This window comes from Lindgomyces ingoldianus, assembly GCF_010093535.1.
Source record: "Lindgomyces ingoldianus strain ATCC 200398 unplaced genomic scaffold BDR25scaffold_9, whole genome shotgun sequence".
NCBI classification, from domain to species: Eukaryota; Fungi; Ascomycota; class Dothideomycetes; order Pleosporales; family Lindgomycetaceae; genus Lindgomyces; species Lindgomyces ingoldianus.
This window is the reverse complement of record NW_022985170.1, coordinates 884,253-910,291: the sequence shown is the minus strand read 5'-3', so window position 1 is coordinate 910,291 and position 26,039 is coordinate 884,253. Positions and strand designations below refer to the sequence as shown.

The following is a 26,039-nucleotide window of genomic DNA, read 5'->3' as shown; positions in this document are numbered from 1 at the left end:
TCAGGCGGATAGACTGCCAGTGTCGTTCTAGTGCGAGACTCAACACTAGCCGTGCGTCATCCCGCGCCACAGCATTCCCCCCCACCTTGCCTCGCCTCAAAAAGTAGACTGGCGGTGTCGACCAACGTCTGCTCTGCTCACTCAATTCCTGCACACAACAGCCTGAACACGAGACCCGCGCAACAAAATGAGCGTCAAGACCGTTTCACTCAAGCCCTTTACGGACCAGAAACCCGGAACGTGAGTGTCCAAACAAACTTTCGGCTATGTATCCGCTACCTGTCTTAACCGTTGCATTTATTGCTCTCCAACGGTTCTATTTACTCGTCCAGATTGTTCTTCCGCCATATTTCCCATGGCATACATCCCAATTGCTCTCGACGCATCTCTCTGCTCCCAATGCTTCCCTTAGGAGATTATGGCTGACTCGTGGTTTCGCACTAGCTCCGGGCTCCGCAAGAAGGTCAAAGTCTTCCAGCAAGACAACTACAGCGAAGCCTTTGTTGCTAGCATCCTCCTCTCCATTCCCGAAGGCGTCGAGGGCTCCTTCCTTGTAATTGGTGGCGACGGACGCTACTGGAACCCGGAGGTAACACAATTAATCGCCAAGATCGGTGCAGCATACGGCGTCAAGAAGTTGTTAATCGGCCAGAACGGCATTCTGAGCACTCCCGCTGCCAGCCATATCATCAGGATACGCAAAGCAACTGGAGGCATTCTCTTGACCGCCAGCCATAATCCCGGAGGTCAGTCTTGCTGTTGCAGCTTTCCCACATCCGCCCGAGGATCATCTGATATCATGAAGCGAAACACTAAATGTTTGCAGGTCCGACGGAGGATTTCGGGATCAAATACAACCTAGCCAACGGTGCCCCGGCTCCCGAGAGCGTCACCAATAAGATTTTTGAGACGTCGAAGACCCTCACGTCGTACAAGATCGCGGATATCCCCGACGTCGACCTTTCCACAATTGGCACCCAGACATGTGGACCTCTCGAGGTGGAAATCATCCACTCGACCAAAGACTACCTTGATATGCTCAAGAGCATCTTTGACTTCGACCTCATCAAGTCTTTCATCAAGCAACACCCTGACTTCAAGGTCTTGTTTGATGGGTTGAGCGGAGTGACTGGTTCTTATGGCGTAGATATATTTGAGAAGGAACTCGGCATACCCGGCAGCACTCAGAACTGTGTCCCAAAGCCAGACTTCGGTGGTCACCACCCCGATCCCAACTTGGTCTACGCCAAGTCTCTGGTTGACGCTGTCGACAAGAATGGGATCCAATTTGGTGCTGCCAGTGATGGCGATGGTGACCGAAACATGATATACGGCGCCAACGCTTTTGTTTCGCCTGGAGACAGCTTGGCCATCATCGCGCACTACTCGGATCTCATCCCCTACTTCAAGAAGCAGGGTATCTATGGCCTTGCCAGAAGTATGCCTACGTCAGGTGCCATCGACCTTGTCGCGAAGAAGAAGGGCGTGGAGTGCTACGAGGTGCCAACTGGATGGAAATTCTTCTGTGGTCTCTTTGATGCTGAAAAAATGAACATCTGTGGTGAAGAGAGTTTCGGTACTGGCAGCAACCACATCCGTGAGAAGGATGGATTGTGGGCAATCGTTGCTTGGCTCAACATCCTTGCAGGTGTTGGCCAGCAGACAGGTACAACACCAAGCATTGCCTCCATCCAGAAGGATTTCTGGAAAACATATGGACGAACCTTCTTTACCCGATACGATTATGAAGGTTGCGAAACCGAGGGCGCGAACAAGGTGACGGCTCACATGAAGGAGCTCATCACCACGAAGAAGGACGAGTTCATAGGCTCATCTATTTCCGGTCGCAAGGTCATTGAAGCTGACGATTTCTCGTATACCGACCTGGACGGCAGCGTTAGCAAGAACCAAGGCATCTATGTCAAGTTCGACGACGGCAGCCGCATTGTTGTTCGTCTGTCCGGCACAGGCAGCAGCGGTGCCACCATTCGTCTATACATTGAAAAGCACGAGAAAGACGAGTCCAAGTTTGACCTGGATGCTCAGGACTACCTGAAGGACAATGTGCAGCTTGCCACCGACTTACTCAAGCTTCAGGAGTTCATCGGCCGCACAGAGCCAGACGTCAAGACGTAAACACAAGCATGCATTCTGTCCAACGGAGACTTTGCTCGGCGGACTGCTAATGCAGTAAGTATGAACGTATTGTTATGAGGCGTGACTTGGCATGGAATGGTTGTGAGCCGGCTGTTAGGTACTTCAAATTTGTGAGCTTTAATAGATAGAATTTTGCACTCTCTCACCCTTTTGCAATACTGGCGTGGCTACGCTAGCGTTCCGTCGTCAATGGTGTCCTCTTTGGCATGACGGAATTCAAGTTAAATGCATCGATATGAGCCGCTCAAGTCACATACAAGCCTGCACGGGTCGCTCGTGTGCAATCATGTAAGTACCAGACTTGCAGAAATTATAAAGACGATCACCATTGCTATCAAGTTAGTGCATATTTAGGAAACATACTCTCCCGATAAACATCATCTCTGTAGCCATGTAATCCCACTTCGACGGGAGTGCGCACCTCCATGAAAAGGCAGTAATACTACGCCAAAAAAAGGACTTTTTTAATTAAGAGTAAAACACCCCCATTGGAATGCTAGCAAGTAAAACGGATCTAGAAGGGTAAAACCCATTGAGAAACTATCAAGAGCTTGGTAAACCCCCAGCTCGCAATTGATAGTTGACATTTGGCATGATCTACTTAGCACAAGGCATTAAGCAAACAAGAACACCGCCTTACCCGCAACCTCCTCACCCCGAAAAACGCTACACTCCTCCGTGGTATATTGAAATGATGGAAGAGAAGGAGACGTGGCTGAAAGGAGTATGTCTCCAGAAACACCTCCCTAGTATCCTTCCCAAGACACCCTACCACTGTACGGTTTAGTCGTAATGACGCACTAGCTAACCACCGGGCACTCTGCAGAACGGTCCGATCGATCTTACACTAACCCCCTTTCACTTAATAAACCCCTTCACCTTCCACAATGGTCGGGGAAACTCCCGGGACAATAGCTCCTCCCAAAAGCTAGCACGACTGCTGCATCAGCCGAGGGGCAGGTGTCCTTAGCGCAGTCGTGGAGGCTGTAGCCGAAATTTTTGTTTGCGCAGAAGCAGTCGTCGTCGCTGAAGTTGCAGCCGAAGCCTGCAGCCTGGCGGTGCATGTCGTACAGGCAGATTCGCTGGAAGGGGCAGTTAATGTGTGTGGAATGTGGCAGGTGGAGAAGAGAGATGAAGTGGGGGAGGGGGGTGGAAGTGAAGTTACAATATGGCGTGGAGTGAGTGAAGGTGAGAGGAGAATAGCGTAGGATAGAGAACAGGGATAAGAGTGCTAATAACGCTTGAAAAGCATGCAGAAAAATTAGGTTTAATTTGAACAATACTATAATGCCTGTGTACTACAGTTGGGGTTGCGAAAAAGGGGAGTGGTGAGGAGGGGGCGAGCAGGCAATTTACAGAGATACCGGAACGGTCATACTATTGTCACATACAAGAACGCAGCAAGCGTCATAAATATGTGTTGACAGATTGTAATAGCAACGCAGAGTCGCTGGAAGTGTTCTAAGAGGAAGAGACGGTAGGAGAAGGGGGAACCTGTGTCTTAAAGGGTGACAGGCAACAAGATGCCAGCGGTGGACAAAGGAACAGGGTAAGTGCCCCAGAGGTCCTCAACAAGACTGAAACTGATGAGAGTATATCCCTAAAGTAGAGAGGCAGGGAGTAGGTAGGAATAGAGAATTCAGGTGCTCTAGAACAGAACAGGAAAGGAGAGGGTGGTAGGCCAGAGAACAGTGCAAGGACTGGAACAGCTACACGTACATCCTTGCAGTTCTAGTTCTTAGAGAGGAAGAAGGTAAGGAATAAGAAAATGTAGGTGCTCTGAAAAAGACAGGAAACAAAAAGATGGTGGCGTACAAGCGAGCGGGGTAAGCTCCAAGATAGGTTACAGCCATACTGAAACGACAGCGTATAGGTATGTGCGGTGTTTCGAGGGAGCAGGGTGGAGAGGAAGATAAACTTACACCGCAGAGTGGGAGCTCCTCGATGCTGTGAGGTACGGGTCCGAAGTAATCGCATGGCTCGTCACATGAGCTTCCAGGGGCAGGGTCAGGAGGCTGAGGTTGTGGCGGCTGATAGTCGGTCTCTGTAAATGGCTTCCCGTTGATATAGGTCCTTGCAGGCGTCCAGCTGGTGCACGTGTCGATGATAAGGTCATTGCCCATCGGGCAAGACCACGAAGGCTCTCCATGCCAGCTCCCATGTCTGGTGTAAGTATTCACGCAATCCGCCTCATGATTTCCGAGACAGTGTGCATATTTGCAGGTGGCATCGTCCCCAGTGGTATACACATGCACACCTCCACCAATAAAGGGACAGTATCCCTCCTCGGTCGCCGGAACTCCTAAGGCGCAGTCGATGGCGCTGAAGTCCCAATGCCACTTCGAGTCATTCCAATCGATGTTGTATTCAAGCTGCAGGATGGATTGCCTGCCATGCTCGTACATGGGGACGTCGCGGATTTTGAGACAGATGCCAGGGTTGCCAATGTTCACCATGCGGTGGACGAGTGTGTCATGTGCAGGTACATAATTGGATGCCTCGTCATGCACGACTTCGGTGCTGACAGCCCAGAAGTACAATGGATAGTGGCAGTAGTTATTGAAGATGACGTTATTCGTGGCCAGGGTGGTAGGGGAGACAAGAAGGAGAGAGACAGTAAGGGACTTTAGAAGGTTGAGAAGCTTTGAGAGGGCTGCCATAATAGGTGAAGAAGTTCTGAAAATAGACAGGAAGAGATTTGAGGCTGGAGTGTAAAATCCAAATCCCCAAAGAATCCCCAAAGAGTCCCCAAAGAATCCCCAAAGAATTGAATTACGAGAATAAATGCTTCATTACTAAAGCGAGCCTGGTACACCTGAGTGGGTAATATTGACTGAGAAGACTTGTAAGAGAAGACAAGAGAAATTTTACCTTCTCGGCTAGTCTTTATACCATAGTAAACAGATGCGCTACCAGCATCCTTCTGCTCGCCTCTGTCTATCTCTTTTCTGGGTTGAGCACAGACTACCTCACAGTATGGGCCCAGACCCTAACAACTCTCAGCAGAGATCGTGACCAAACGCACACTACTTAGTCTGTTCCTCGTCCCATCCTTCCTCAACGCTCTAACTCTGAGACCATCCTCCACTAGTGAGAGCTCACCGTTGTGGGTATGTCAAGTTCCATCCGCATCTGAGCCAATTCAGCTTCTTCAAACAAGGTCGGACAGTCCCCGGATCCACTTGGTTACGTACTATCCCATACCCAAGACCAATGCCGGCATATCGCGTGGCTGTCGGGGAAATGGAGCTGGCCCAAAGCCCATCCATTATCCAAACCACGTACATAAGCATGCATCGTGCTGCGTAAATCTGAAAATGGCCCCCTTGACGGCACGTTCCCGGGGCTAGCAATTTAGCTGATCGATAAGGCTAGAACTTCCATCTCGAATTGAGAAATTCCGAAAGAGGTGAGTGCCATCAATCTTAGATTTCGTTGAGTTTCCCGTGCCGGGACCCGCGGGGCGAGATTCAGATCTCGGCCCAGGCGCGGACAGAGGAGGTGAACTAGAATCGGAGCAATGGAAATATTGAAAGGTGGGAGGACGAAGTTAAGGTCGAGGGTAAGGTCGAAGCTATTGCCGATTCTCGCACTAGAGTTCTCCATACTGCCTAGGGGTACACATGGTGAGCTTTCGGGAAACCCTGGAACTGTGGAACACTTTGGGAAACGGTGGAGAAGGTCTGATTCAACAACATTCCGCAGGTGCTGAATTTCCCACGAATATCGCTCGTCATATTACAGGGCAAGAGGCGCTGAAGCAGAGTTTTGCAACGTGGTGCTTTTTTATTATTTTACTTGCCACTGCTCGTGATGTGGCTCTCCACAAAGGCCTCCTCTAGCTACGACGAGCGAACTGAGCGCTCAGAAACCATTGAAATGACCAACCGTGCAGCCTGTGTTCACGATTGAATCTTGGAGCTTTTTGGGAAAAAGCTATGAGATGAGATGAATGAGCTATGAGATGAATGAGAGAGGTCGAATGAAGACCTTGAGTGAGCATATTCCAGCCGTCTATGGGGTATTGGGAAGAACAGTCTGACCCAGCATCGAAAAACTAACACTCGCTGAAAACACACTCTGCTAAATTGATGAAGACTGAAATCCAAGGAACGCCTCTCATGCATTAGATGTGTTTGTGAAGAAATTCTTTCCATGTCCCCCTCGATGGCAACCCCGGTTCCAATCGTTGTTAGCATATTTGGTAATCGTCGATGTCCTTAGGAAGTCATGAGCAGTCTTGAACTCCTTACGCAACGGGGACCCTGGAGCGGTCACCACCTTTGCGAATCCAATCCTCTTCGATGATCTTGTCGCGATCGTTGTAGATGAGCTTGTATGCCGTGCGGATAGTTCCATCGCTAACATCGACAGCCAAGCCGATATCCTTTGGAAGACGCGGGTGGCCCATTAGATGGGCAATGAGGTAGATGCAGGCACCGGTGATGGAGAGGGGCGAACGTCCAGCAGCAACACCAAGGAAGGTGACCTTTGAAGCCGCTTCTTGCGCAATGATGCTGATATTCATTGACAGATTCAGCTTGTTACAGGCACGCCCAATGAGCTCTGAGGCTTCGGTGGACTTGGTCTGTTTGAACGAGCTGTTGTTGAGGACCGCCCCACTGCCAGCTACCTTGGGGCCAGCGTCCTTGGAAAGTGCCTTCTGGAGATGTGCCTCCAAGGCTTTGAAGGTACGGCCGATCTCCTTCTTTGAGACATTGGTCAACTTGAAGATTTCGCGGAAAGAGCGGGGGACCTCATGTTGACGGCAGGCGATGAAAATGCAACCGGCAATGATGGCATCCTGCGACTTGCCCTTGAAAATCTTGGCATCGTCGGTGAGCTTGAACAGCAGCTTGGTGGTCTCAGCGACGACCTTTGGGATGTTTGAGGACTCGCAGAGGGTGCTGATCTGGCCGTACGCCGACTGCAGCGACTTGTTGGTTTTGTCATGGTTGGACTTATTCTGTGCGCGAGACAGCTCTCGCACTCGCAGGCCACCGTCGCCGAAGCCGATCTCGGTGTGCAGTTGCGAGCCATTCAGAAGCGGATTTGCAGCGTCTCCAACACGGGAAGGATCATCGTTGCCTTGGTCGTCGTTGGAGAAGGTTCGCCACTCCGACCGCGTATCGATGATACGGTCCGCGAGCACTCGTCCGCACGACCCGCAGACGGTGTCTCCAGACGAGAACTCCTCAACGAGATTGGGGGGGTTCTCCTGGCAGTCAGGGCACATGAGGGTGACATTCAGGTCCTCAGTCCACTCCTGCGGCTGTGTGGGCTGCGCGACTTCCTCATAGACCTCGCCCGGCGAGAGGACACGGCCATCTGGGGCATACCGCGTCGCCATCGTCGTCTCACTTGATATCACGATTGTAGAGATGGAGAGGGGAGGGGAAGGGAAGTAGTTCTTTAATGAGAGGCGCTCCTCGGAATGGCAGGACGGGGAAGGTCCTGACGTGAAGGAGGGTCTGGAGACTGAGAAATCGGAGTGAGAAGGCGGCTGAAGTGGACAGAAATCCGGGGCAGCAGGCTCCTCCGCGCGCTCTCCAACGTGGATTTATTTCTAGTGCTATCAACGAGGGAATGCCGACACCGGGCAGACTCTGTCGCGAGATGGACGAAGAGTCGAGTATGGTGATGGGGATTTGGTGAGGAGGCACCCGTCAAAGAATAGGCGCTTGTCAGAAATACACAGTCAGCCGGGGCGGCTGTACGGGCGCCAAGATATTCACGTGACGTGCTCGGCTGCGTTCAATGCGGCTCTGGAAAACCTTCGAAGGCTCACGGAAGGTCCGACGACAGCTCCATCACAACCTCACCCGACGACACAATGCTTGCCCAATCCATCAGGGCTTCGGTATGTCTGCTACTCCCTGTGCTTTCTCGCCCTCACTGACCGCTCCTACAGCGCCAGACGCTGGTACGCGTCGCCCGACAGCAGCCAGCACTCCTCTCCCGACGCACATTCATCATCCCCACGGCTGTGCGACCAGGTGATTTATCTCCAATTGCGCCCAGGAGCTGAGGACTGACCGTTTGGTGCTTTTAGCCGACCTTGTGCAAGACATGTACCTGCGGGAATTGAAGGCCTATAAACCCCCGCAAGTCAAGGCATCCGATGCCGAAGGCCACGTCCAGAAATTCACCATCCCGCCGGCACCGGCATCGCCAGAGGAGGCCGACATTGCGAGCGAGTTGAAGGCATACGAGACCCAGCAGGTTGAGCTCGAGGGCGCTTCTACCGAGGGAAGCCCGGCACCTGTGGAGGAGGACTGGTTTGAGGAGGAGCCGGAGGACGATGCACCAGCTGCACATTAGAGGATCTCGGGACATTTCCAGCATCACCGACCAACTGTATAAAATTCCAATGGATTGTGTCAGTACCAATTGAACATACCGCTAAATGCAGTATTCCGGAGCTTCATCTGATGTGCAAGTCTTCGCTTCAATGACTAACCCACCAGCCCCTTCTATATGAATGGCTGAACTAGCATACTCGAGATGTGTTTCAGTTAGCATCAGATTGTCCAACAGGTGTTCCATGTATGATTGACCAGCGAAACGGATCTCGCAAAAATTCGGCCTCGTTGGATACACTCTGTCCGCTTGCGGTCTGTGCTTCACACACGAGAACCATGGGAGCCTCACATCCATTTCTCAGCCAACTACTAATTGCACGAAAAGCAACAGGCGGGCGTGGTGGAGCCGGCTGCACGGTGTACGTCTCCTTTATTAAGCAGCGGGCATTCGTCATCTCCGGCTCGCAATGGCCGTCGTGCGTCGGCGTGTACATTGCTGTTCGCTGATAGACGTCAAAGTGTGTTACTCTTGAGCGCCGGGCGGCATGTGCAACTGACAAGGCTGGGCGAGCACGAGTCGAGTTGAACTTTGAATGTAGCGAAAAGACAGGACTGGCCATTGACATGGGCACATCTGATAATAATCCCTAGTCAGTCTCCCACAGCCTGCAGGTGGCTCGTTCGCTGTATTTGAAGCACGCTTGAGCCGCCGTGTGAATTGCACGATCGCCCAGAAAGTGGATCGTCATGCTAAGCCACCAAACCTGCCGCGAACCCTGTTCGACGCACCAATGCTTGCCGCCATTGCATCTGCGACGACCAAGATAATTTACCGAAATCAACCCCAACGCTGACGCCGTCTTCAGGACCGCAGCCCCAGCGAACAGCCTGCCAACCTCAAACTCGTTGTCTGTCGCTGTCTGTCGCTGTCTGTCGTTACCTCCAGCTTTCCCACCGCTGCCAGGCCTGTCCCTCCGCTGCTTCACACTGCACTCGAAACACTTCCGCTCGCTCACGATCACGCCCCGCTGACATCCGCCGCCGCAGCCTAGAGCAGACACTTTAGGTCCCCTCACTGCCTCCTCTGTAGACACGGCCCGCCTTACGCCTACGCCGCCTGCGAGTTGAAGGGGAAATATGAGTGGCCGGCCATAAATTCTTTCAGAAGCAATCTGGGACCAAACTCATGGAGCAGTAGTCGTTGGTGTCCGCCCCCACCCAACGCTCCCTCCGCCATCACGCTTCAGAACGATGCATGCAGTCGCCCCGGCCACGAACGGCCATGACCTGCTGGCACACACACATCGGGGCAGGAACCGGAGCGCCTCAGAAGCCTTTGCACCCGTCGAGCGCGATGCACAGGGGGTTGCTGAGGTGCCGCGAGCTGCGAGCTACACCTACTTCCCCCGGGTCAAGGACTTGCTGGATGAACCGTCGATACTCGAGCTGAAGGGGACAATCTCTGAAGATGAGTTGAAGGCTGCCGCCGCCAATGGCGAGGGGGCTTCTTACCCATCCTCGGGGGGATCCAGCCCAGACCCAGAAGAGGTCCCCCAGGCCGAGCAGCCTCTCCAAATGAAGCCAACCATCGCGCGCCGGTCGTCGAGGTTCTTGCCCTTCTCCAACAAAAGTCGAGACTCTTCACTCGATCGGACCGGTAACAGCACTCGAAAGCAGGCCGGTTCTCCAAACTCCATGTCACCTAGCCGGCCTTTGACAAGACTAAGGAGAAAGTCCTGGATTTCGTCTCAATCTCGATCGTCTTCGCCCACGAAGGACAGTGGCAGCCCCGTGAAGGGAGAAGAGCCAAGGAAGAACTCAATGCACGCCGAGGGAAGCAAACGAAAGTCCCTATCCAGCGCGTTGAGCATTCTAGAGGAGCCTCGTTCGAGGCAAGCCACCGAAAGCTCGCCAGCGACAACATCCAAATCTCGTGTCCTCACCAAAAAAACGAAGCGACCCTTGAGCGGCATCTTCAGCTCCTCGAATGCCCAGCAAGCGACATCTGCATCTACTAGTAATATTCCGTCTGTTCCTCCAATGCCGAAATCATTTTCCACCGACAGGCTACCCTCGTTCTCACAGACACCCACATCTCCGAACCACATTCCGCCGCTTCCCCGCAATCTCTCGTCAGACAAGCTCAAAGGCGCCAAAACGGAGCCCCGTAAGAAAGACGAGCTCTGGGCGGTGTTCCGGACGCTAGAGGGAGATCTTCGCAAGTGAGTTGAACAACATTCCCAAATCATTCCAGGCTAACGGATCTATCGCAGATTCCAAGCAAAGTCGATTGCTCTGAAGGCCAATGTTGTTCGGACCGCGCTTCTCCCATTCTTGCGCTCCTACGCTTCACACCCCTCGAACCACAAGCTACGACCTGAAGATTTAGATAGACGAGCTAACATCTTAAATGGCTGGTGGACTGGGTTGTTAGAGCTCCTGGCTGGAAGGAACAACCAGTCTATATCTGGCACCGACCGCCCCGCTATTCTCGAGGGCATCGCAGCAGTTATGGAAAGACCAGAGTGGCGCATGTCTCCTTCCCCATTCTGTGCCCTGGCCGACCGGGCCGAGACGGCATCCACCACAACCGCGAAATCAGCCGGCTCCACCTCTTCTGGCTCCTCTGACTTCCTCGCTGAATCCGTCTACCACAATGTCCGGAATATCTTCACCCAGAATCTGCTCTCTCAGATTGCCTTTGTGGTCGACAAGATGTCTCTGCGAAACGCTGCCGCCAGCCTTGTGACTTTCTGCGGGAAGACGTGCGCATATGCGTTCTGCTTCTGTCCTGGGGTCGCTGATGTTTTGGTGCGCCTGTGGAACCCCTCCCTAGATACGATGAGACGCGTCCTCGAAGAGTCTGGGATCTCAAGGCAAGATCGGCTGGATCTCGTGTCTGATCGCATTGCTTCATCCTTCCCCCCATTGCTTCATTCACTCAAATTTCAGTCCCTCACCAAGGCTATTCGCTATCTGCGACGACCTGCCTCTTTACCCCTTGGCACTGCAAACCTCGACTGGTACGGTGCCTGGGTAAAGCGCTGGTCAGGTGCCGAAAGTGATCTCTTTTACGTTTTCGTGAAGCACTATCACATCCTTGTTACCGACTTCCTGCCTGTTGAGCCGAGCGCTGCAGAACGAGTATGTGTTCCTGGACTGGTTATGGTTCATGCCCAGATCTTGACCAATCTGGACGCCACAATCAATCGGCATGCCACTCATCAACAGCCTGATGATTCAGCGGCCGGTGCAGCCTCCGTTACCTTCGACGATGTCTTGAGTGATTTGGATACCTCAGTGTCTACGCTGCCGATACCTCCCGCTAATGCTACCCGGCAGATGGCAGAGAATCGCCTTATCATGCTTATTCGAGATTTTCTTTCTGAGCGAAATGCACATCTTCACACGGCTAGAAGAATTTTTGCGGAGAGTTTCGGACATCTTCTGAAAGCGACCGCGCGGAAAGTTTCGGTTTACGACAATAATGCCTGTTATACCCTTTGTGATTTTCTGGAAGAGGCCTTTGTCATCTTGGTTCGCTATGAGCAGCTTGACGTTGGGCGGCATTCGGTCCTAGACTGGCCTTTTTGGCTCTCGGTATGCAGGCAGATGACTGCAAGTCAGAATACAGCGACAGAGATCAAGTTGTTTGCCTTCTTGTACAGCACTTGGCCAACTCTAGTTTCGGACGAGCAACGCAAAGCAATGCTCTGCTCGGACTTTTTACTGGAGCCGGAGTTCTTCGAAAGTCGATTTAACCATTGGTGCCCAATGGTGCGATCCTATTTCATGCGTTTGCTGTGCTGGCGGGTTGCACGTTTCGATGGCGATGAGACGGCTGGAGAACTGTAAGAATTCCTCCTGAAGAATGGATTGATGTACTGACAGATTTCCAATAGCAGCATTATGAAGTCATTGAGTGATCGCTTACGGACCGTATGGTCTCACTACCTGTGGCTCCGTGAAGAGGCTGAAATCAAGAGCACGCTTCCGCCGTCGACAGCTCCGTGCAACCCCGCCCCAGGTCGTCGATTCCTCATCATACGTAATGATAACCCTATAGTCACTAGTAGCGGGCCTTTCATCTCATTCGATGGCGTTGTTCAGTCTCCGGTATCGAGAAGGTTATCATCTATGAACAATACGATTCCGGAAGCGGATGCTCGACCGGTATCCGCACAGTCGGCGGACTCGCAAGATTTTGGCGAAGAAGAGACGAGCAAAGGGCGTTGGAGCATCCTACGAAACTTCATCAGCGCGCCGAAACAATCTTCAAAATCTCGAAGCCCTGGGCCGACTAATAAAGAGAACAAGGCCGCTAATAATTCGTCCACCTCTTCGGCTGATACATCTACAAGAGGGAAGTCAACCTCTCCTGACAGGACACCCTCTCCGGCCTCTCACCGCAGCTTTAGCTTTCGATTCTCTTTAGAGTGGGTCGATAAGCGCTTCCACAATTTCCAAAACATGCGACTCGGTCCTCCACGTCTTCCACTCCCTGCACAGGTGCTCCTTCAGACCAAGGGGATCAATATCGGTGGGATCATGAGTTCCCGACCAACTGGGCCAGCAGCGATGTCTAGCCGCTATGCAGGGCGCGCTCTCGCTGAATGGACTTTGATCTCCCATGAATGTCAGAACTTCTTTGAACGAAGAAAGAACGAGGGGGTACCATCCAATCGACTCGTTGAAACTCCAACACTTGCAGTCGAAGCTTTCAGGAGACCTGGATGATCCATTGAGGACGCGCCGCGCCTTATCGTTTCTTCCTAACTTAAACGCTCCACTTCATAGTACCCCCAAATGCCCTCTTGCACATCTGTACCATTACACTTTGCATCAAGGCCTTTTTTACAAATACTTTGGCGGTCAGCAGAACTGATATCATTTCGATTGCATCATGGAGCTCTCCCTGGCGTGTTTTATCTAAGAGCTCCTATTTGGCGTTTTGGAAGGCTATGGTTTCGGTTCTGGATTGGGCATGCATGGCAATGCATCTTTGCATGGGTTTTGGTAGCATGACGAACCGAGAGTGAACACAAATTAAGGACGAAAAGGCAAACATATAGAATTTAAAGTTTTTTTTTTGACTTTTGGACTTTGAACCAAGCTCCGAAACGCTGGCATAGGACATCTTATCCTATGTTATAGGAGAAACTTGATTGCGGGAATCTCCATCCTCTTAATACTCCCTTAACTCTGGCAACTCGCTGGATGGGTTAAAGCGTCCCTTTTAACGTTCTGTAGCAGGTGCCAAAATACTATATTTCCATGCTTTTGTCCTATGGACAAAGACCTAGCTTGCCTGGGTAACTGTAAGCGGCTTACTGGACAAAATCTATTTCTGTCTTTCCTAAGAAACTTCGTTTACTTCTCCACAACAAGCTAAGAGCAAGGCATGGTAAAAAGAGAAGCTTGCAGAATTAGTAACTTTCCCTCAACGACGTGACACGTCAGAAGGCTCAGCTAAGTAGAGGCTAAATAACAGACGTGAAGCACATCTTATCTCTTCTCGGAAACGGCAAACCCGTACCTAGATCACGATTAAACCCAGTGCTACTTTGTCCGGCTTTACAGGCCAATCATATTTCCTCTAAGGGAAAATAAGCTAGGCTTCTGCCGTTCCTATTTTATACTGGGGCTTATATAAAGTTGGCTGGCGACCGGCTTAACCTATGTACCATCTGGGATCTTCAACGATCTAACTCTTATTCTTCCATTGAATACTCTCGTCGGCCAATAGCCGCAGTAAGGCGGGCAAGTGAATGCTGATGCCATCGATGGCATATAGGAGAATGCAATGCGGAGTACTATAGGCAACGGCTTCACCTTCTTTCCGATCTCCGAATTTACCAAGAACCGCGCAAGGTTAGTTTAGATAGTCTTCTACGCCCCTGTGGGATGAATTGATGCGGCTAAGCTGAATTTATACTGAAAGTTCTTAGGGATCCTAGCTTTTGCGGCGTGTTCAAGTTGGACCTAGAACACCTGCTCGCCCGAGGTTGGTCTCATGATTGAGTAATATTGGTGGACTCTCTAATCGAAGAACTTAGCTTAAGAGCAACTTGGGGGAGAGAGATATAGGACTTGAAAATGATTGAATAAGAGAGCACTAGAATCTTAAATCGCCGATCCGGGACACCGCCAAACCGAGCCTGTCAGCAAATCCTGTCATACTACAGTGGTCATCTCGCAGCGTCAGAATACTAGTCTCTAGGTGCCTGCATATAAAGCCCGAATGGAGTTAGGTTTCCACCTTCTATGATCCAACTCCATTCCACTTTCCTCTCGAGCTCTTAAAACAAAGCTGCCATGGCCGGATACACTATCAACACAAAGGAAATTGTCTCCACGCCAACAAAAGATGGACGCTTCAGGTAGAATACATAAACCGTCAATCTTCGAGAGCCTCTCAAGGATGAAATGTTAGTTCAGGTGATTGCTTCAGGTGTCTGCTACACCGATCTCGCCATGTCGATGGTTCCAGCGGAGTATGGATTGTGGCCAAAAGTTCTGGGCCACGAAGGTGGTGGAATCATCGAAAAGATGGGTTCGAAGATTACGCATACCAAGCCGGGCGACTTAGTCCTTGTTTCTTTTGACTACTGCGGAGAGACAACGTGCTATAATTGCAGCAATGGCCGTCCGGGTTACTGTCCGACCTTCGAGAAGAACATTACGATGAGGTCGGAGGTCTACAAGCTCGGTGATGGTAAGAGCGCCAGTGGAGCCCTCTTCTGCCAGTCTAGCTTCTCGAACCTAGCCCTAGTCTAGGAAAAGCCAGCAGTAAATGTGTCAGGTCCGATCAAGAGCGAGGAAGAGCTCAAGATATTCGCACCTTTCGGGTGTGAGTTCTAGAGTGGGGTTGGTGCTGTGACGAAGCTCGCAAATGTCAAAGAGACGGATTCAGTCGCGGTATTTGGGCTCGGTGGAGTAGGCATGCTTGCGTTGATGGCCGCAAAGATTCGAGATTGCTACATTATCGTTGGTGTAGATCGTGTACAATTCAGGCTCGACATGGCCAAATCTGTTGGTGTTACACATGTTATCAATACCTTTGAATTCCAAGATCTTCAAGTGGGCCTCACTCAAGCGATTAAGGATATTTGCAAGGGTGGCACCAGTTGTAATGTCGATACTACGGGCGTCTTGGACATTATCCATGCCGGCGGCGATCTCTTGGATCAGCAGGGCCAGCTGATCTTGAGTGGCATAATAATAGGCTAGACATTGCCTCTCGATTTGCACGGTTTATTGGGCATAAGTCTAACTCTGTATCCCTTCCGGATAACGCATACGTGCCTTTCATTCATCTAAGGACGGATTTTTAGGCCAGAAAAGCTATCCGTAGATGCATCGAGGGGAGTGCTCTCCCCAAGACTGTAAGAGCCCACTATCACGGGAAAGTGTCCTGAAGCCCGCGTTAACTTTGAGATCAGTAGATACCACAATTGATTCAATGGTATCGAGTCGGGAAGCTGCCGGTTGACAAGCTCTTGAAGCAATACGCTGTATGTCAGTGCTCTTCCCCTCCTTCAGAATCTATTCCCATTTACTCGCAACAGGCCGATGACTTCGAGACACCACTCGAAGATATGCATACCAAGGCCACAATCAAACCCATCCTAATCTGGTAGGACATCGGAGGACATGTCCGCATTTGTGATATTAGTAACGATTGACCACCAAGATGCCTTGGGGAACTTTTTCGAGCCGAGGTTCGAAGCAATGAGATTCGTGGGTGTGCGAAATACGCCTTAGGGCTGACGGAATTTTTCCACGGAACTCGTATTTCGTGATGCGGAAAACGTCATTGATATTTATAAGTAGCAGCATCCCCGTCCCTTTCACCCTCCCCCTTTCAATCTTTAAACGAACCTTTATTTCTTGAACACTTGACATTTCATAGGTTTTGACAAGGACGGAGAGATATCGGACATGACGTGGGACCCCAGGCGTAATTAAAAGCTCCTCCTGTCAGCGTTGCCATTTTTGGACATGATTGGTCTGCTCGGATACTTCCCTTTTTGGTCAGGTAACTTTCGTCTGATTTCCAAAAATGGATAACAAGCAATTGCGAATTGCGAAATGCTTCAAAGGCGTAGTATTCGCGATGCGGATTCGTGAGTCGGGGAGTTCCGAATATTTGAGGTGTATTTCTCCGGGGTGTTTCAAGGGACTGTTGTGCATTGGATCTTTAAGCTCATCGCTGGCCGCATTCGAGGATCTTTTTGCTTCTCTTTCTTCCACATCAACACTGCCGGAGGTCTTTGGGGTCACAGACGCCGGATAGGTTTCTGCATGCCGCTTTTTGGTGTGCGAGTCTATCCCATTGCCTTTTGGAAATCATATTTGGCGATTATTCGATCATCTTTTCTCTTCTCCATGTTAACCCTGCGACTTGCCACCCTCCGGAATTGCTGTCGTACCCTCCGATACCGCTCTTATGGACTTTACGAGCCGACAATAAGTCAATCGCAGTATCTTCCCATCTTCCTCATGTATGACTCCGCCTATTGCCTTAGCCACAATTTAGAAGTTTTGAATGGTTGGTACTGGACGGACGGAGCGAGTCACATAACAAGATGGTCAGAATGTACGGAGTACTAACAACGGGCATTTTCACCAAATGTTTGTCTCGGATGCCTCTGCCGTGTCAAACGTCAGTGGTTATACAACGGGTGGGCACTGCACTGACGACCAAGCTCCTTGTGGAGAAAGATTAGTATCATATCAGTACTGCATGCCGTCATAATGGACAAAATAAGCCAGCGTCTAAATTTGGACAGAAGTCTGCATCGATTTTTGCGGCTTTGCTCAGGTAAGTCAAACCCTCTGGGCTCATATTCGGCGGCAGATGCTAATATGCAGTGAGGAATCAAACTCTTTCCTTTCCTGTGACTCGCGAAGGCAGACTCGCGAAGACCGTCTCACAGGCACATACCCATTATTGTATTATGTGATGGTCGCATTATTGTTTGCCTTCTCTGAGCTGAGGTTGAAGTGGCTCAAGAATACAACATCGATATGGCCCACCTCCACGAAAAATACATGTGGATCTAACTACAAGGCCTCACATTTGCGCGAAGTGGCCAAGAGATAGATTTTAATGTTTCTGGGGGATGCTGGCGTTTTACGGTGTGATGACGGGTGGCCGCGACGCACGAAGTAAGACTACAATTGTAAGTCTAGCCTTCCCACGATTCAATGCATACTAGGCGCTGACACTGACGATGGTTTCGAGGCTCCTGAGCACACTACGCACATCGCGGATGGCACTTGCCTAGAGCTAACGGTCTGCCAGCACCAGTAGGTTATGGTTTGGCAGCATTCTTGGCTAATGGGCAATCTCCACCATTGACCTTTGCGCAATATTCCGTGGGTCCAAAGGAAACAAAACTAGGCTTATGGTTCAAGGACGCGGATGGTCAGCGATGAAAGGTTTCTTCGATCCATGATTCGTTGTCTATGTTAAGGACTTTTAAGCTTGGCGTATCAGGGACAGATTTGCGAAAAGCCCGACCTGACCTGATATTTCCGAACGGCAGTTAGCAAGATTGCATGGGCTATTGGTTCCGTGGTTGTCGGAACGCAAATGCTCTGGTCAGCGAACAGCCAAAAACGCCAAGCAGGCACACAGGATGACCACTCCAGCGCAACCGCACCCTCCAAGAAGCGTACGAAGGATGCTGCTGGCCGCATACGATTATCTCGCAGGGTCAAGATGCGAAATCCGTTCGAAACATTCGTATTGGCCCCGACTTGGTCATATCACATCACACTCGATGATGGTGTTTGACAAGGCAGACTCTCGTGGGAGCTGCACTGCACCAGACAGGGTTAGTGCAAGGGGCCAACAGGAACCTTAACCCGAACCCCGGGCCGTCAGACATGGCTCCAACGCTCAGCCACCGATGTGACACCTTCACTTATAAAGCCTAAGCTGTTAGCCTCATCATGCGTCACATTGAATCCAGACGTCGTCAACAGCCGCTGGCCTTCTCTTACAGTACTCAGATCTAACCATGGATGAAACCAAGCTACGGCAGCTGGAGCGCCAGTACAAGTTGCGCGTCAAAACGGGTTGCGAGACTTGCAGGTGAGGGCTATCCTACCCAAAACCTGATTGTAGAAAATACCCCAAAAAAAACCCCACAGTGTTAATTTGATGCTAGGATACGTCGTGTCAAGTGCGACGAGACTAAGCCAGAATGCCAGCGGTGCACAAAAACCGGCCGCAAGTGTGAGGGCTACAAGCATGTCACACGTTCACGAGATCAGTCACCCGCTGCAGCAGCATCATTTCGAAATCCATCATTCCTAGTAGTCCCGCAAAAACCTTCCCCGACAAGTGTTCCGAGAAACCCGTCGCGAAGTATCTCTCCTGACTCTGCTGAGAATCGATCGTTCTTCTACTTCCGGACACACACGCTTCCGAAGTGGACCGAATTCTTCGACTCGGATCTTTGGAGTCAGAAAATCTTGCAACTCAGTCAGTCAGAACCAGCGATTAAACATGGAATTCTTGCCCTAAGCACCATGCATGAACGCTTTGAGAGCACCACACCAATCTTTAGTGCCAAAACGAACGACTTTGCCTTTGTACAATACATGCAAGCCGTCAAACATTCGAATGACCTCCTCACAGCTCACCAGGAAGGTAAGGTGGATGTTGAGAAGGTGCTCATAGCATGCATTATATTCACATGTTACGAGAACTTGGCGGGTAACTACCGAGCCGCGAACATGCATCTTCGAAATGGCCTACGAATTCTCAATCAACATAAGCGGGACCTACCGCCACAGACTCATTCTACAGCTGCACAAGAGTCAATAGCAAACGTTCTGTACCGCTTCGACCTACAAGCCATGACTTTCTCTGACAACACTTCCCCGTACGATTACAGCATAGACAACCCACCGGAATGTCCACAGATACCGGACGCCTATACGAAAAACGCGAATGCTCGAAATGACCTAGTAGGGCTATTGCGATGCATGATGTGGATATCCGGGGTTGCCAACATTAACCCACAAGCGCCAGAACACCCAACATGGCTTCGAGTCTACACAAAGTTAATGAGTTCCTTCGAAACCTGGAGAACGACATTTGATAAGTACCAGCAAAATATTCCCCCATCAGAACAGGGCGATCCTAAGATATATGCCGGCAACACTCTTCTAAAGATATATGGCATGATGGCGAGCACTATTGTTGCTGCTGGCGCCGGACTAAAAACGGAGATGGCGTGGGATTCGTTTGTGGACTCTTTTAAGACTGTCGTTGACCTCGCCGAAACTCTCCCTATCCTCAATCGGCCAGCCTCGCAACCCTCCTCCCGCTCCTCCACATCCCCGCCACGCTCTACTCCCACAAGCTCGAAACCTCGACCAGCGAAACTCCGAGTGATTGCCCCGAACCCCGCGACAACCACACCCTCACCTCCCCCTGGGACGTCAACATTAGTATTCCTTCCTGACCCGGCACCTCCAGTCCCAGCAACAAAAACGGCGTGCGAATTTACCACAACGCCAGTAGCAAAACGAAGCCCGTCATCCTTCTCCCCCTCCTTCGAACTCTCCCCGATCGTTCCACTCTTTATAACCGCGTGCCGATGCCGCGACCCAGTTCTCCGCCGACGCGCAATTGCCCTCCTTCTTAACTGCCGGCGGCGAGAAGGTGTGTGGGACTCATTTGGGGCCGGGATGGTCGCGCTACAATGCGTGAAGCTGGAAGAAGGGCTCGACGAAGTCTTTGATCTTGGTCCAGAAAACTGGCTACCGCTTGGAAGATGTAGTGCAGGGGATGATATTGCAGAGCCAAGACGAGTGCAAGATGTTTTTGTCAGTGTAAACATGGCAGAGAGACATATTGCAGTAAACTATCTTATGCGGAGTGGGGAGAGTATTGATCGGTATGTGGAGTTTTAGAATCTAGCATTCAATGCTGTAGGTTTTGCGAGCGCTTTTAGACCTGGTGCATTATTGGTTATGACAATGAATATAAATGTTAATGTCCTTGGATCTATGCTTGTCTGTTTGTTTTTACCCCATACTTGCCCCTCTTTGAGCTTACATATTGTGCCTTACAGTGTGCATTATTTCTGATTTTAACAATGCACAGGCCATGGTGAGGGGGAATATAGGTGAAGTGGTCTATTGCCTTTAGGGCAAAATTCCGCGGGTAGCATGCAGATGAGATTTGAGAGAGGTAGGGTGGTTTAAGCAGTTCGACTACTATACCTAATACCCTTGTCGCCTACTAAATGAATGAAGAATGCCCGATTCCAGCTCTAGCATCCTTTCCTATGCCATCACGTGCCCCTTACATATTAGTCTGAATCTGGAGAATGGTCGTTCACACCAAGTCTATTTCCTTAAGGACGGTTGAATCCTCTGGACCCAAAACTAGCATGGATTGCATCCCTGAAGCCTTAGTGCAGATCATTCTGTTCAGAACTGGACCCATTCTCAAACCGGCTTAACCTCGTCTTCCGACATCTGGATTTCGGACATATCAGCCCTCATCGCATTTCATCACCGTAGGCCGGGTTCTATGCCATATTTTTGATCCTCGCAGCCACAGGTTGGTCCGTGGGCAGGATGGATGTCAGAAGTATCCATGCGAACGGTGTCTATGCGTGTGAGCCTCGTTTTTGTGTATCCGTGTGGTTCCAGCTTCATCTTAGTCTACGGCCAGGGTGATGGTTCGAGGGGTTGTTTCGATGGCTGAGAATCATGCATCGTTTCTTTTGCGATCTTGGGAGTCAGGGTCTGGAACTCGGGACGGATTCGCAGGATCGCTTACCCTTGCACTTACCTCAAGAGAATGCGTGCCCAACTTTCGGGCCGAGTCTTGCATGAATTTCAAGGGCTTGGGAGTTGTTGGATGTGGAATATACGCTAGCGAGGTTTCTGGCGAATATTGAAGCATGATGCTGTTAACAAGTTTAGGTTCACAAGCTTTGTTAGAATGGCGATCTTTCGGACCTTTCCACCAATCTCGCGTTTCGCATAGAATCCAGCAGTCAACTGACAGCTGCAACTCAGAATCCTCATCCGCAGATATGTTTAGACACCAACTTACTGTGATGGTAGCCAAGTGATACCAAGCTCCTTTCTTTGAGGCTTAAATATAGCTGCCAAACTCAAATTACATCCACAACCGCAACCCTCGTGAAATAATAGCGAGGCAGAATCCCATTGCCATCCATGCGCCATTTCGGTTGTTGAAGTAAGCCAGTCATCATTTCCACCCCCACCCGGGAAGGTTGCATCTGAGCGACTGACACACTTCTTCAATATCCATGTCGCTTCTGAAAAGTAAAATAAAGGCTTGTTTTCCGTGTTCCGCTGGCCTGGTGGTTTTCTGGCGTTCGGCGAGCCCGATAAAATACGAAGATGTCGGAGATTTTTGGGGGGACGGACGTAGGATGATGGCGCAGTTCCGAAAGCTTTTGTGCATATTCCGGGGAGCGGTTTCTGATTGGTGGATAGGTTCGGAATTCCAACATACAACACGACCTCTCGAGACATAAGTTTTCCAGGACATTTTCGTGGGTTTAATAGCTGGTGCCTTTACTACAAACAACGCTTCACTCGCATTCGCGTTCGCCATCGAAACGGCTGAAACGGCTCCTCATGAACGGCGGCCGCGCGTAGATTAACAATTAAGCTTAAAACAGCGCCCAACCATTCCCCGCACGACGACACAATGTATTTGCGGAGCAATGTTTCCACGAACCCTCCTTCTCAAATTTCTCCAGGCCACGTTTTTGATTTAAGGAAACGGGGTTTCTAAGGAAAGTAAATGCTCGGGTTTGAGTTTTTGCGTGTCGTGCGCAGGATGGGAATTTATGAGGGCCATATATTATTGGTGGTGTACCTTTTCCTTTGGTTTCTTGTCTGCTCTTTCGGATCCAGGTTTTGAGAGCTATTTTCCATGTACATACTTTTCAGAGATATTAGTCCCAATGTTATCTGTGTCACATCTTTTCTCCCTCCTTGGGCTAGCTTCAATAGCTATCAGTGCTCCCCATGAGAAGCGGGCACAAACAATCTACCTAGCAGGCGACTCGACGATGGCCGAAAGCGGCGGCGGAAGTGGAACTCAAGGTATGTTCTCCCAACTCTTCCTGTGCTTTTTCAACTGACGATGCTCAGGATGGGGGCACTACCTCCAATATTCCCTCTCCCTCCCCGTCTCCAACAAAGCCATCGCTGGCCGCAGCGCCCGTTCTTACACCGTCGAAAACCGCTTTCAAACCCTCATCGACACGGTGAAAACCAACGACATCGTTATCATTGAATTCGGCCACAACGACGGTGGCTCTCTCTCCTCATCCGACAATGGCCGCACGGATTGCCCGGGCGCGGGCTCCGAAACCTGCACCTCCACCTACAACGGACAAACCGTGACCGTCCTCACCTATCCCGCATACCTTGTCAACGCCGGCAAAGCGCTCGTCGCCAAAGGCGCAAAAGTCATCATCTCGTCACCTACTCCCAACAATCCCTGGGAAAGCGGGACGTTCAGCTACTCAGCGTCTCGCTTTACGACGTATTCAAAGAGCGCGGCGCAGCAGATCGGCAGTAGTGCTATGTTTGTTGATCATGGGCAATATACGGCTAATATCTTTAAGACGATGGGGAAGGCAACAGTGGATACGTTTTTCCCGAATGATCATACGCATACGAGTCCGGCGGGCGCGGATGCAGTTAGTAGGGCGTTTGTGAAGGCTGTGTTATGTGCGAGTGGCGGTGTGCTGGATGGGTTTGTGAAGAATAGCACGGCGAGCGTTGAGGGGAGCTGTGTTTGAGGTGAGACGGTCTTCGACGGAGGGGTGAGTGAATGAAAGCAGTTGATTGAATCCGAAAGTAAGCGCCTTTCTTCACGAATGATCAGTAGAGAGTGAATACACTAGCCTTGACCTGAAATGCTCCTTGTGACTAGAAAGATCCAAGTGAAATGCCGTGAAAGTGTGAACTTTGACCATCTAGTCCGCCCAAACAAAGCGAGGTTAGGCACGTGGTCAGTGCATATGCCAAGCTTTATGATACCAAAGGGCGTTCAACCCTCCGCCACCACCATGACTTTCACCTATTCTTCCAGCACAACAACTGCCACTCTTAGACGATGGGTAACGACGGAGGAAGCATCCCAACCCGCCGCGAGCTCGTGAAAGAAGCCGCAAAAGCCCTCACCACGCAACAGGTCAAAGAAGTACAGAACGAGCAGCAAGAATACGCCTGGAACAATGATCCCATCACGCGCAAGCCGCTTGCGAAACCCGTAGTGTCTGATCCCTTGGGGAAACTGTACAATAAAGACACCATCATCGAGTACCTTCTTTCGGAAGATGGCGACGTAAAGAAGGCTGAGGCAGAGGAGTGTCTTGGCGGACGGGTCAAGAGCCTGAAGGATGTAGTGGAGGTGAAATTTGAGATTGACAGCAGTGGAGCGAATGCGTTAGAGACGGTGAATGGGGCGACTGCTAGGTCGGAGAAGTGGATCTGCCCGATCACGAATCGCGAGTTGGGGCCAGGAGCGAAAGCTGTGTACCTTGTGCCATGTGGCCATGCATTTGCCGGAAGCGTGGTGAAAGAAGTCTCTGGCGAGACATGCTTGCAGGTATTCCATCCGATCCAGACAGATTCTCATGTGAATGCAAGGCTGACTGGGACGTAGTGTAACGAAGCGTACGCGGAGAACGACGTAATCCCAATCCTCCCCACCGCCGCGACCGACATCGCGAGGCTATCCCGCCGTATGCACATCCTAAAAGAGAAAAATTTAACGCATTCCCTCAAAAAAGCAAAAGGAGACAAAAAGCGCAAGAAGCACGCCGAGAAAGAGACAAACGGTGCCACAACGACAGACGCCCCCAAAGGGAAAGACAACTCATCAGAAGAAGAAAGGAAGAAGGACAAGCTCTCAAAGCAAAGGCCTGTGGTCAACAACAGCATCAAGAATGCCTCGACGGCATCCCTTACCAAGAAAGTCCTCGAGGAACAGGAAGCAAGAAACAAACGGAGGAAACTTGAGCAGAATGCGAACGTCAATAGCTTGTTTTCGAGTAGGAGCGCAAAGCCTTCGGCTGGAAATAGCGCAGATTATATGACGCGAGGATTCAGTATTCCTTCGAAGCGATGAGGCAAAATGCTCGGCATAGAGATGCACCTACTCATAATCGATTTCACTAGCGCAATTAGGTCAGGAGGGATAGCCAGGTGAAGTATGGTTATAGCTTTCGAGTTCATGTGTATGATCGACGGACCGCTGAGAAATTGGTATGAGATGTTGAATGGAGCAAGCTGTTAGACAAGCGCTAATTCATTTTGACAGTGGATATAAATCAGAAAGATGAGAGGCCTGCCTGCCCTTTCTAGCTGGCATCTATGAGGGTGAGTGGCTTTGGATGTATTCTACGAGGATTACTCCCGGGATAACAATGCTCTCCAGCCGTTTACACGCTCGAGTGAAATACAGAAAACTCTTTAGCAAAAATGCCTTCAAGTTGCTGCTCGTTCTCTCCAGTATCGGGTACCTACTGTTGCACTTGGATAGCAATTGAATAGGATCAGACCACAGTCTCTCCATTAATATGTTGTGCAAATTCACCTGTATCACATTGGTACCCCCAACCGTCGGTGTTCTCGGTGATCCTCTTCGATATTCTGACAAGTTCCAGGATGTCAGAGTTAAAACAGAGCATTAAATTAGGAAAGGGGCAGCGGGCAGAATAGCGAGTAAGGGAAAGTGCATCCCTAGATGTTGAACCGTGCACTGAGGAGAGCAGCGTGTGGTGAGGTGGGAAGTGGTCCACTGCTTCCCCCTCGGGTTGCGGACAACCGATGTGACTCCCATTTCTCAACACCGGCCTTCTCCCCCCACGGCATGACTCAATGCCGACCGTAGGCGTGTCAGGACGTTCGCCAGTGGGCCATTCATACCGCAATTGCCAGGAGTATAGCCCCCCTTTTCCCCAGGATAGATATTTGTAAGAGTCTAACGGGACTTCTCCCCCAATCCATACACAGTAAGTCCAAGCACGGTATCTGGAGCGCCACTCATAGAAAAGGTGACAGTAATCCCTCCGCAATGAGATATCATGAGTGTGATGGTATTGGTACCTGATGCCGCTCAGGTAGAGCACTCGGGGATATACAATCTGCAAATCTCCGTTCCAAATTGATAATAGAATGGGTAGAAGAAGATACCATAGAATAGACCCTTACGTATGCATGATTTGCGAACATGAATGATTTCGCTCCAGAACTTGATTCCCTCTTCAGTTCAGATGCATCACAGAGCCAAGGTGATGGTATTACCCTTGAAAAATCATTAAGGAAGGCTTTGATATGGATCTAGATTACCACAACGCTCTTATTTCCCTTAATCGCTTTGATCCGACTTCTAATCACTATGGAAGTTCTCTAGAACCTATTCATTTTCCCCACCGCTCTCACTAGCGGCTTCTTTCATTCTTTCATTCTTTATGTAATCTGATACTTGCCTGCATGAGAAGGAAAGACAAAGGTGGGCATGCTATAGATCATCTTACCATTACTACTTAC

The 26,039-nt window shown here is 50.5% G+C and overlaps 11 protein-coding genes across 11 annotated transcripts; 7 read left to right on the top strand and 4 right to left on the bottom strand.

The window, feature by feature from the left end:
* The first annotated feature begins 97 nt into the window (after positions 1–97).
* Positions 98–2,299, top strand: BDR25DRAFT_302286 (phosphoglucomutase-like protein). Its single transcript, XM_033689766.1, has 3 exons — positions 98–240; positions 445–746; positions 827–2,299. The coding sequence occupies exons 1-3, from the start codon at positions 188–190 to the stop codon at positions 2,134–2,136; spliced, it is 1,665 nt and encodes a 554-aa protein (XP_033550189.1). The 5' UTR covers positions 98–187; the 3' UTR covers positions 2,137–2,299.
* A 1,426-nt stretch (positions 2,300–3,725) lies between these two features.
* On the bottom strand, positions 3,726–4,817 carry BDR25DRAFT_312433 (uncharacterized protein; the record flags this gene model as incomplete). Its single annotated transcript, XM_033691295.1, has 2 exons — positions 3,726–3,734; positions 4,080–4,817. 2 exons carry the CDS (start codon positions 4,815–4,817, stop codon positions 3,726–3,728), a joined length of 747 nt encoding a protein of 248 aa, XP_033550188.1.
* A 1,105-nt stretch (positions 4,818–5,922) lies between these two features.
* BDR25DRAFT_302285 (cyclin-like protein) lies at positions 5,923–7,802 on the bottom strand. The gene has a single exon (XM_033689765.1). It carries the CDS (start codon positions 7,505–7,507, stop codon positions 6,407–6,409), a length of 1,101 nt encoding a protein of 366 aa, XP_033550187.1. The 5' UTR covers positions 7,508–7,802; the 3' UTR covers positions 5,923–6,406.
* Positions 7,803–7,944: 142 nt separating this feature from the next.
* BDR25DRAFT_257739 (uncharacterized protein) lies at positions 7,945–8,579 on the top strand. Its single transcript, XM_033686499.1, has 3 exons — positions 7,945–8,017; positions 8,069–8,153; positions 8,210–8,579. The coding sequence occupies exons 1-3, from the start codon at positions 7,991–7,993 to the stop codon at positions 8,476–8,478; spliced, it is 381 nt and encodes a 126-aa protein (XP_033550186.1). The 5' UTR covers positions 7,945–7,990; the 3' UTR covers positions 8,479–8,579.
* Positions 8,580–9,512: 933 nt separating this feature from the next.
* Positions 9,513–13,290, top strand: BDR25DRAFT_131219 (DUF1765-domain-containing protein). Its single transcript, XM_033683844.1, has 3 exons — positions 9,513–10,681; positions 10,733–12,310; positions 12,362–13,290. The coding sequence occupies exons 1-3, from the start codon at positions 9,711–9,713 to the stop codon at positions 13,194–13,196; spliced, it is 3,384 nt and encodes a 1,127-aa protein (XP_033550185.1). The 5' UTR covers positions 9,513–9,710; the 3' UTR covers positions 13,197–13,290.
* Positions 13,291–14,732: 1,442 nt separating this feature from the next.
* Positions 14,733–16,099, top strand: BDR25DRAFT_387524 (GroES-like protein; the record flags this gene model as incomplete). The annotated part of the gene is made up of 5 exons (XM_033698062.1): positions 14,733–15,230; positions 15,321–15,669; positions 15,804–15,844; positions 15,905–15,973; positions 16,028–16,099. Exons 1-5 carry the CDS (start codon positions 14,886–14,888, stop codon positions 16,097–16,099), a joined length of 876 nt encoding a protein of 291 aa, XP_033550184.1. The 5' UTR covers positions 14,733–14,885.
* A 2,302-nt stretch (positions 16,100–18,401) lies between these two features.
* On the top strand, positions 18,402–20,440 carry BDR25DRAFT_302281 (uncharacterized protein). The gene is made up of 2 exons (XM_033689764.1): positions 18,402–18,561; positions 18,638–20,440. The coding sequence occupies exons 1-2, from the start codon at positions 18,488–18,490 to the stop codon at positions 20,391–20,393; spliced, it is 1,830 nt and encodes a 609-aa protein (XP_033550183.1). The 5' UTR covers positions 18,402–18,487; the 3' UTR covers positions 20,394–20,440.
* A 493-nt stretch (positions 20,441–20,933) lies between these two features.
* Positions 20,934–22,080, bottom strand: BDR25DRAFT_312427 (uncharacterized protein; the record flags this gene model as incomplete). The annotated part of the gene is made up of 4 exons (XM_033691294.1): positions 20,934–20,963; positions 21,283–21,400; positions 21,550–21,944; positions 21,979–22,080. The coding sequence occupies 4 exons, from the start codon at positions 22,078–22,080 to the stop codon at positions 20,934–20,936; spliced, it is 645 nt and encodes a 214-aa protein (XP_033550182.1).
* Positions 22,081–22,435: 355 nt separating this feature from the next.
* On the top strand, positions 22,436–23,327 carry BDR25DRAFT_332938 (secreted rhamnogalacturonan acetylesteras-like protein; the record flags this gene model as incomplete). Its single annotated transcript, XM_033692794.1, has 2 exons — positions 22,436–22,577; positions 22,626–23,327. 2 exons carry the CDS (start codon positions 22,436–22,438, stop codon positions 23,279–23,281), a joined length of 798 nt encoding a protein of 265 aa, XP_033550181.1. The 3' UTR covers positions 23,282–23,327.
* Positions 23,328–23,562: 235 nt separating this feature from the next.
* On the top strand, positions 23,563–25,040 carry BDR25DRAFT_257728 (DUF602-domain-containing protein). The gene is made up of 3 exons (XM_033686498.1): positions 23,563–24,093; positions 24,151–24,752; positions 24,808–25,040. The coding sequence occupies exons 1-2, from the start codon at positions 23,599–23,601 to the stop codon at positions 24,613–24,615; spliced, it is 960 nt and encodes a 319-aa protein (XP_033550180.1). The 5' UTR covers positions 23,563–23,598; the 3' UTR covers positions 24,616–24,752; positions 24,808–25,040.
* On the bottom strand, positions 24,765–25,153 carry BDR25DRAFT_131189 (uncharacterized protein). The gene has a single exon (XM_033683843.1). It carries the CDS (start codon positions 25,060–25,062, stop codon positions 24,859–24,861), a length of 204 nt encoding a protein of 67 aa, XP_033550179.1. The 5' UTR covers positions 25,063–25,153; the 3' UTR covers positions 24,765–24,858.
* Between the last annotated feature and the right edge of the window lie 886 nt (positions 25,154–26,039).

Coding starts and splice junctions, on each gene's coding strand:
- BDR25DRAFT_302286 (XM_033689766.1), top strand. CDS start 188: ATGAGCGTCAAGACCGTTTCACTCAAGCCCTTTACGGACCAGAAACCC. Junction 241..444: donor ACGGACCAGAAACCCGGAAC/GTGAGTGTCCAA, acceptor GTTTCGCACTAG/CTCCGGGCTCCGCAAGAAGG. Junction 747..826: donor CGCCAGCCATAATCCCGGAG/GTCAGTCTTGCT, acceptor AAATGTTTGCAG/GTCCGACGGAGGATTTCGGG.
- BDR25DRAFT_302285 (XM_033689765.1), bottom strand. CDS start 7,507: ATGGCGACGCGGTATGCCCCAGATGGCCGTGTCCTCTCGCCGGGCGAG.
- BDR25DRAFT_257739 (XM_033686499.1), top strand. CDS start 7,991: ATGCTTGCCCAATCCATCAGGGCTTCG. Junction 8,018..8,068: donor CCCAATCCATCAGGGCTTCG/GTATGTCTGCTA, acceptor CCGCTCCTACAG/CGCCAGACGCTGGTACGCGT. Junction 8,154..8,209: donor CCCCACGGCTGTGCGACCAG/GTGATTTATCTC, acceptor TGGTGCTTTTAG/CCGACCTTGTGCAAGACATG.
- BDR25DRAFT_131219 (XM_033683844.1), top strand. CDS start 9,711: ATGCATGCAGTCGCCCCGGCCACGAACGGCCATGACCTGCTGGCACAC. Junction 10,682..10,732: donor CTAGAGGGAGATCTTCGCAA/GTGAGTTGAACA, acceptor GATCTATCGCAG/ATTCCAAGCAAAGTCGATTG. Junction 12,311..12,361: donor GATGAGACGGCTGGAGAACT/GTAAGAATTCCT, acceptor GATTTCCAATAG/CAGCATTATGAAGTCATTGA.
- BDR25DRAFT_302281 (XM_033689764.1), top strand. CDS start 18,488: ATGGATGAAACCAAGCTACGGCAGCTGGAGCGCCAGTACAAGTTGCGC. Junction 18,562..18,637: donor ACGGGTTGCGAGACTTGCAG/GTGAGGGCTATC, acceptor ATTTGATGCTAG/GATACGTCGTGTCAAGTGCG.
- BDR25DRAFT_257728 (XM_033686498.1), top strand. CDS start 23,599: ATGGGTAACGACGGAGGAAGCATCCCAACCCGCCGCGAGCTCGTGAAA. Junction 24,094..24,150: donor CTGGCGAGACATGCTTGCAG/GTATTCCATCCG, acceptor ACTGGGACGTAG/TGTAACGAAGCGTACGCGGA.
- BDR25DRAFT_131189 (XM_033683843.1), bottom strand. CDS start 25,062: ATGGAGAGACTGTGGTCTGATCCTATTCAATTGCTATCCAAGTGCAAC.